Source organism: Dipodomys spectabilis, unplaced genomic scaffold (assembly GCF_019054845.1).
Source record: "Dipodomys spectabilis isolate Male_0828 unplaced genomic scaffold, ASM1905484v1 ptg000137l, whole genome shotgun sequence".
Lineage (NCBI taxonomy): Eukaryota > Metazoa > Chordata > Mammalia > Rodentia > Heteromyidae > Dipodomys > Dipodomys spectabilis.
In genome coordinates this window covers 8,926,453-8,935,000 of record NW_024870814.1, presented here as the reverse complement: position 1 = coordinate 8,935,000, position 8,548 = coordinate 8,926,453, and the positions used below count along the sequence as shown (strand labels likewise).

The following is an 8,548-nucleotide window of genomic DNA, read 5'->3' as shown; positions in this document are numbered from 1 at the left end:
CCATGACCTTCTCATCAAACATGTTGTCTCCTTGTAGACCGAGTGTGGTCGATCTACACTGAGGTTTCATTACTGTGGTTGCAGAGCAGAGGTCATTGTTATCTCTTGTTTGTCTCACCTGGGAGCCAGAGTAACAGAAGGCAGAGAGGCAGAGCTTGGGCTTCCATGGTTCACTCTGGGTCCCACCTGAGGTAGATCTGGCCAGACCTCTGCTTTGGCATTGATATGAGGTCTTGACAGCAAGACAGAATGGGAAGAGAATGCAAAGCATCTGGAAAGGGCCAAGGTTAGTTACTTATGACCAAGTGGTTATGTGAGAAAATACCTCACCTCAGCCTGATGGCTGACTTTAGTTCTGATGACCCTGTAAATCATCTGTAGGGTAAAATCAGCCAGACAGTATTTGACAAATTGTGGACAGAATAAATGATAGTAGTCTTATTTCACTACTTATAGCACCAAAACTTCCAGGTATTTCTTTAGTGAATGACTGGCTGAGGTTAAAGGAAGAATTGACCAGAAACTAATATTGCAGATATATCTTACATTTGCTGCTGAGTGATCTTCCTTGAGGGCCTTGAAACTTCCTCATTCTTTAACAGAATTAGTAAACAGCATCACTTTATTGGTCACAATAGTGTATGTTTGTGTGTATGTTTGTGTGTGTGTGTGTGTGTGTGTGTGTGTGTGTGTGTGTTTCAATGGCAAAGAAGTGGGTCTTATATCTGACTCCAGAGTGAATGACACCATTTCCCTGAAGATATTATTATCCATCACTCTAAGTTCTGGTTTTCTAATTTACAGTAAGGAACTGTGTACATTGTCTTCATCTACAAGGAATACAGGCTGTGTTTTCCAGATTCTCCAAATTGTGTTTATTGGGTAGCCATGCTTTGCCCGAGGCCATCCCCTTGTGAAGCCAGAACAGCACTTTGTGTCTTGTCTGTGATTGTAGACATCATTCCTGTAAATCATATGTTTCCCTATGACAGTGAAACTTCTTTGCCTTTCCATTTGTTTTACGTACATCCATAAACCTTTATTAGTACTATTTCAATTTCACAATTATGTTTGTATGTAGGTCTTAGGGTGATACTAACTGGGTTAGGGAAACAATGCCATATGTTTAGTGACTGTGTGGCACCAATGCAGTTCCTTAGCATCTCTTTGTCTCAAGGTCCTTATATGTGTAACTGTGAGAATAATTTTACTGGGCTGAGAGTGCAGCTCAATTGAAAGAATGCCAGCCTAGTGAGCTCAAGGCCCTAGCTCCAACCCAAGTGCAACCAAATTGACCAGTTTCACAGTGTATTTGTATGAGTTTTAAGCCTCTTCTTCTATGGCTATGGCAGATGGCAGTCCTGAGTTTTCATCATCTCACATGTCATTGAGTCTTATTTCAGAACAGGTCACAACACCTTCCTCTTTGATCATACATATCCAGATGCTTTTTTCTCCTCCTCATATTGTCAAAAATTGTCTTATAAAAGGGAGAATTTAATCTCATCCTCCTCCTACTCCTCCTCCTCCTCCTCCTCCTGCTCCTGCTCCTCCTCCTTCTCTTTCTTCTATTCCTCCTCTTCCTTATTCTTTGTTCAAAGACTCCATTTTGAGGAGGTTAAATATATTCCACAAATAGAAAGCCATTTTAAAATAAGATGATTTAATTATAATCTGTTGATCCATATAATTAACCATTCTAAGAAGATTAGGAACAAGATAATAGCTGTATAGTAGTGGAAAATATTTAAAAATTCCACATCTATTCATGACCATTCTAAAGGTATTCATGTCTAATAAAGACAGAAATAATGGAAAAATATCTTAGTGGTTTAAAATATAGGTAAACATCTATGACAGATACCATACTCAGTGGTGAAATAATTTAACGTTTTTCCCATCACACTGTATTGAATGCTGAAATGTTCACTATCATTTCTTTACATACAAAATTATTAAGTGTGTCCTCCAAATTCTACAAAGCAAGAAAGAAAAGAGGATATTAAATTGAGAAATGAAATAGGAAATTATCTTTATTTGCTGATGAAGACAATAAAAATAAACTATTAGAAATAATAAAAACTATGTAAAGTCTGTGGAAACACAGTGAATAGAGAACTAACCCTTTTATATTAAAGGAGACATAGCTACTTAAAAATCTTTCCCTTTTCATGAATCAGAACACAACATCATGATAATTTTCTCTAATTAGAAATATAGAATTAATACAATGCAAAAATAAAAATCCCTAAAAGAATATTTAAAGTAGGAAATATAAATCTAGAATTCCCATCGCAATTCAACGAACAGAAAATCTTAAGTTCAGAAATTTGCCATTATGTCTTCTGACTTTATTTTCCTTCTTTGCTTTAAAGCTACCATGGTGCAACTCAATAATAACAATAAAGAATGGACAGGAGCTGAAGAGCTGAGGAACAGCACCCAGGCCCAGAGTTCAAGCTGCATGACTGACCAAAAAAAGAAAAAAGAAAAAGAAAAAAAATTAAACAAATGGACACCTGTGTCTCACATATATGATCCTATCTACTCAGTAGGCTGAGATGCAAGGATTGCAATTTGAAGACAGCCCAAGCAAGAAAGTCCATGAGACTCTTAGTTCCAAAATCTGCAAGTGAAGATGTGGCTAAATTGGTATAGCAGAATGATAGACTTGAGCACAAAATGTAAGGGATGCAACTCAGGTCCTGATTTCATACCCCAGGAAGAGTACAGAGAGAGACAGAGACAGAGGCAGAGAGACAGAGACAGAGAGAAACAGAACCAGAGCCAGAAACAGAAACAGAAACAGAAACAGAGACAGAGTTAAATCATTTTATGTAGGTACCAATGGCTAATACCTATAAACCTACACTACATACTCTTGAGCATGAGATATCAGAATAGTTGCTCAAAGACAGCCTGAATAAGAAAGTCTATGAGATTCTTGTATCCAATTAATAACTAAAATGTTAGAAATGGAAGTGTGCCTCATGTAGTAGAGCAATAACTTTGAAGGATAAAGCTAAAGTCAATACCAAGACTCTGAGTTCAAGACTGAAGTACAAAAACTAAATGGAAGGAAGGAAATAAGGAAGGAAGGAAGGAAGGAAGGAAGGAAGGAAGGAAGGAAGGAAGGAAGGAAGGAAGGAAGGAAGGAAGGAAGGAAGGAAGGAAGGAAGGAAGGAAGGAAGGAAAGAAGGAAGGAAGGAAGAAAAATTTTTCAACATATAAATATTTGGTATGGAGAACACAAAGTGAGTTTTTCCCCAGACAGAATTACTGAGAGTGCATAAAAGATCTAAGTAGAACAAGACTTTGTTTCAATGTATTTATGAAATACTGGTAACATCAATTGTTTCTGTACATTATACATTTGGAAATAAAAATGTCTTCTATATTCAAATGTTCTCCAGGGACAAGCATACTCTGCAGACAAATTTTTGTTTCTCTTGTCTGGTTGGAACACCTGTGGAAGCAAGGCCTGTGGTGATTCTTTGAGTTGAGCCAACCCTGCAGCTGTGCCCAGCCCTGCCCACAACCTGCTGATTTCCATGTTCCCAGAGCACAGCCCACTGCCTTGAACACTTCTTCATAGGCTGCTTACTCTGTGCAGCATTCAGTCCCAGTCAGCACACAGCTTGGACATGAGGACCCCTGCTCAGCTCCTGGGGCTCCTGCTGTTTTGCTTCCCAGGTAAGGAAGGACAATCCTGGGGATTAACCAACCCAGCCTAATACAGTCAGGGCTGTCTGGTACTTCAATGAAGGCCTCCTATTACATGCTTATCAAAGAGGATATATGTTTTTATGTTCCCACTGCCAGGTGCCAGATGTGACATCCAGATGACCCAGACTCCATCCTCCCTGTCTGCATCTCCAGGAGACACAGTCACCATCAATTGCAGGGCCAGTCAGGGCATTAGCAGTTGGTTAGCCTGGTATCAGCAGAAAACAGGGAAAGCTCCCAAACTGCTGATATCCAAAGCATCTAATTTAGAATCAGGTGTCCCATCCATATTCAGTGGCAGTGGATCTGGAACAGAGTTCACTCTCACCATCAGCAACCTGCAGCCTGAAGATTTTGGTACTTATTTCTGTATGCAGCATAGCAGCTATCCTACCACAGTGATACAAGTCATGTCAAAAACCTCCAAGGGAAGCAGAAGTAAGACACTGGGCTGCCCCAGCTGCTGCTCCTGCAGCCTCCACCTGCTGACAGTGCTGCTCAGATGCATTTCTGAGGGTCACTGGAAGATTTGGTAGAAGTGTCTGGGCAGACTTCCTCTACTCTAGCTCTCTTTTTGTAGCAGTACAAACATGCCAATGCCTCTTCTGATTCAATAGAGCACAGAAATGATCACGTGGGAGGAGTCTGTGAGAGCATTACCTGGGGTTCATTTGTAAAGTAGAAAGAAGCCAGCTAATCCAATTGGTTATATTTAATACGAGAAATTTATTCTAAGCTTCTGCCATTCAAGGATTGGGTTACATTACAGAGTAAAGCTAAACATACAAATGGAGTGTTCTCAGGTGTTCCTCAACCCCAGATGATCCACCTTTGAAACTAGAGGTCTCCTTACTTAGGTCCTTGCCCTGTCTAGACACCCAGGGGTGGGTGCCAACCTTCTCAACTGCTTGTAAATCCTGACAGGTGACTTCAATCCTCCCCTCCACCCCAGTGTCTGCTGCAGATTTCAGTGCATTCTAAAACACACTCTTCTAACTTTAGATCTTCATGAGGACTCCTCATGCAGAAACTCTACAGGAAATACTGGTGAAAATGGCTTCCAGAAGTAAATGATGGGAGAAGTTGCACACCACAGCAAAACAATTATTACAACAATCTACTCCCCACTCCATTGCTATGTTAGAAATCATCAAGTTGTGTACTGGTGGATTGGCTTCCTGATTTTTTTAAATGGGCTTGACCTGGGGCTTGGACGCAGGGCCTAGCTGCTAATCCTGAGGTTTGTGTGCTCAAGGCTAGCACTCTACCCCTCGAGCCACAATTCCACTTCTGGCTTTTTTGGTGCTGAATTGGATATAAGAGTCTCACAGACTTTCCTATCCAGACTGACTTCAAATCTCAGTCCTCAGATCTCAGATTCCTGAATAACTAGGATTACAGGAGTGAGGCACTGGTCCCTGTAAGGTCTGCCTTGGGAAAACAGAGAAGACTCCTCCCTCCCCTTGGCTAAGTCTCCAACCATTACCTGCATCACCTAGGTAACTGGCACACTTGGAGGCAACCATCACCTCCCCTCCCTGAGGTCACATTCCCATCCAGTGTGACCATGCCTTCTTCTTCCTCTGGCCTTTATAGGTCCTGGTTGAGCTGTGGTTCAACCCCTTTATCTGGCTATATGGACTTCCAAGGTGACCAGAGGCAGCCTGCAGCTCAAAATAATCCTTTCCCAGGGCTGACAAAGTGGCTCAGTGGTAGAGTGCTTGCCTTGCATGCCTGAGACCCTGGGTTTGCTTCCTCAGCACCACATAAGCATAAAGAAAAAAGCCGGAAGTGGCACAGTGGCTCAAGTGGTAGAGCGCTAGCCTTGAGCTGAAGATCTGAGGGACAGTGCCCAGGCCCAGAGTTCAGGCCCCATGCCCAGACCCAAAAAAATAAAAAATAAAAAAATAAACCTTTCCCCTGCCTGAATTCCATGTGTTGCACTCTTTCCTCAGCTGCAGATTTAATTTACCTAACAGTTTCTAGGTTCTGGCCATTCTTTATTGTTATTATTAAGGAGTTGTACCATGGTAGCTTTAAAACAAAGAAGGAAAATAAAGTCAAAAGACATAATGCCAGATTTCTGAACTTAAGATTTTCTGGGAGGGGCTGAGTTAGTTGAATTGCAATGGGAATTCTAGATTTACATATCCTACTTTAACTATTTTTTAGAGATTTTTATTTTTGCATTGTGTTAATTCTATATTTCTAATTAGAGAAAATTATAATGATGTTGTGTTCTGATTCATGAACAGGGACATATGTTTATGTAGTTATGTCTCCTTGAATCTAAAAGGGTTAGTTCTCTATTCACTGTGTTTCCACAGACTTTACATAGATTTTTTTTTTTTTGGGTCCGGTTGTGGGGCCTGAACTCGGGGCCTGGGCACTGTCCCTCAGCTGTTCAGCTCAAGGCTAGCACTCTACCACTTGAGGCACAGCGCCACTTCCAGCTTTTTCTCTTTTTGCTTATGTGGTGCTGAGGAATCGAACCCAGGGCCTCGAGCATGCAAGGCAAGCGCTCTACCACTGAGCCACCTTCCCAGCCCCTTTACATAGATTTTTATTATTTCTCAGAATTTATTTTTATATTCCTCATCAGCAAATAAAGACAATTTCCTACTTTACTTCTCAATTTATTATCTTCTTTTTGTTCTAGCTTTGTAGAATTTGGAGGACATGCTTAATAATTTTGTATGTAAAGAAATGATAGTTAATGATGGGAGAAATGTTAAAAGATTTCACCACTGATTATGATATTTGTCATAGAGTTTTACACATTTTAAATTACTAAGATATTTTTCCATTGTTTCTGTCTTACTTAGACATGAATACCTTTAGAATGATCATGAATAGATGTGGAATTTTTAAATATTTTCCACTACTATGCAACTATTATCTTGTTCCTAATCTTGTCAGAATGGTTAATTATATGAATCAATAGATTTTTTTTAATTGTGAAAATACTGTACAGAGGAGTTACAATTGCACAGTCAAGGTAATGAGTACATTTCTTATCAAGCATTGTTGCCTCCTCCTTTTTTCCCCTTCCCATCCCTTCCCATCTCCCCCTCACCCCCCCCCACCCACTCCCCCCTTCCCCACCCCTCCTCAGCCCAAAGTTGTAAAGTTCTCAATAGATTAATTTTAAATCTTCTAATTTTAAAATGGCATTCTATTTGTGTAAATATATTTAACTTGCTCAAAATGGATTCTTTGAGCAAAGATGGAGGAAGAAAAGGAGGAAAAAGAGGAGGAGAACCAGATTAAGTTCTCCCTTTTATATGAGAATTTTTGACAATGTGAGGAGGAGAAAAAAGCTGAAGCATCTGGATATGTATGATCAAAGAAGAAGTTGTTGTGACCTGTGCTGAAATAAGACTCAAAGACGTGTGAGACAGTGAAAACTCAGGACTGCAATCTGCCATAGACATAGAAGAAGAGGCTTGAAACTCATACAAATACACTGTGAAACTGGTCAGTTTGGTGGCACTTGGGTTGATCTAGGGCCTTGAGCTCATTAGGCTGGCATTCTCCCAACTGAGCTGCACTCTCAACCCAGTAAAATTATTCTCACAGTTACACGGGCAAGGACATTGAGAAAAAGAGAGGCTAAGGAACTGCACTGGTGCCACACAGTCACTAAACATATGGCGTTGTGTCCCTAACCAGTTTTCATAACCCCAGGACCTACATGAGAAGAGTTAAACTGTATACAAACATAATTCTGAAACAAATAGAACTAATAAATGTTTATGGACGTACATAAAACAAATGGAAAGGCAAAGAATTTTCACTGCCATAGGGAAACATATGACTTAGAAGAATGATGTCTACAATCTCACACAAGAGGCAAAGTGCTGTTCAGGTTTCAGAAGGGGATGGTCTTGGGCAAAGCATGGCTACCCAATAAACACAATTTGGAGAATCTGGAAAATACAGCCTGGATTCCTTGTAGACCAGGACAATGAACATGTTTCCTTACAGTAAAACTAGAGTGATGGATAATGAAATCTTCAGAGAAATGGTGTCATTCACTCTAGGGTCAGATATAAAACCCACTTCTTTGCCATTGAACCAAATACACACACACACACACACACACACACACTAGTATGGCCAATAAAATGATGCTGTTTACTAATTCTGTTAAACAATGAGGAAGTTTCAAGGCCCTCAAGGAAGATCACTCAGCAGCAAATGTAAGATATATCAATATTAGCTTCTGGTCAATTCTTTGTTTAACCTCATCCAGTCATACACTAAAGAAATACCTGGAAGATTTGGTGCTAGAAGTAGTGAAATAAAACTAGCATAATTACTCTGTCCACAACTTGTCAAATACCGTCTGGCTGATTTTACCTGATAGATGAGTTACAGGGTCATCGGGACTAAAGTCTACCATCAGGCTAAGGTGAGGTATTTTCTCACATTCTCCTCCTATTCTGTCCTGCTGTCAAGAACTCATATCAATGTCAAAGAAGAGGTCTGGGCAGATCTTCCTCAGGTGGGACCCAGAGTGAACCATGGAAGCCCAAGCTCTGCCTCTCTGCCTTCTGTTACTCTGGCTCCCAGGTGAGAAAACAAGAGATAACAATGACCTCTGCTCTGCAACCAGAGTAATGAAACCTCCATATAGATCGACCACACTCATTCTACAAGGAGACATGTTTGATGAGATGGCCATGGCTGACTTTTCTATTTTCAACCTCAGATACCACTAGAGAAGCTCTACTGATGCAATGTATAGCATTCTGGTATTGGTCTCCAGGAAAAGCAGACAATATCACCTGCCAGGCTAGTCGAAGTGTTAGCTCCCACT

At 40.5% G+C, this 8,548-nt stretch overlaps 1 gene segment (V, D, J or C); it reads left to right on the top strand.

Annotated features, from left to right (window-relative positions):
* The first annotated feature begins 3,552 nt into the window (after positions 1–3,552).
* On the top strand, positions 3,553–8,450 carry LOC122116781. The segment is given in 3 exon segments: positions 3,553–3,693; positions 3,823–4,242; positions 8,302–8,450. Coding segments are annotated over 3 exon segments (618 nt in total).
* Positions 8,451–8,548: the final 98 nt, after the last annotated feature.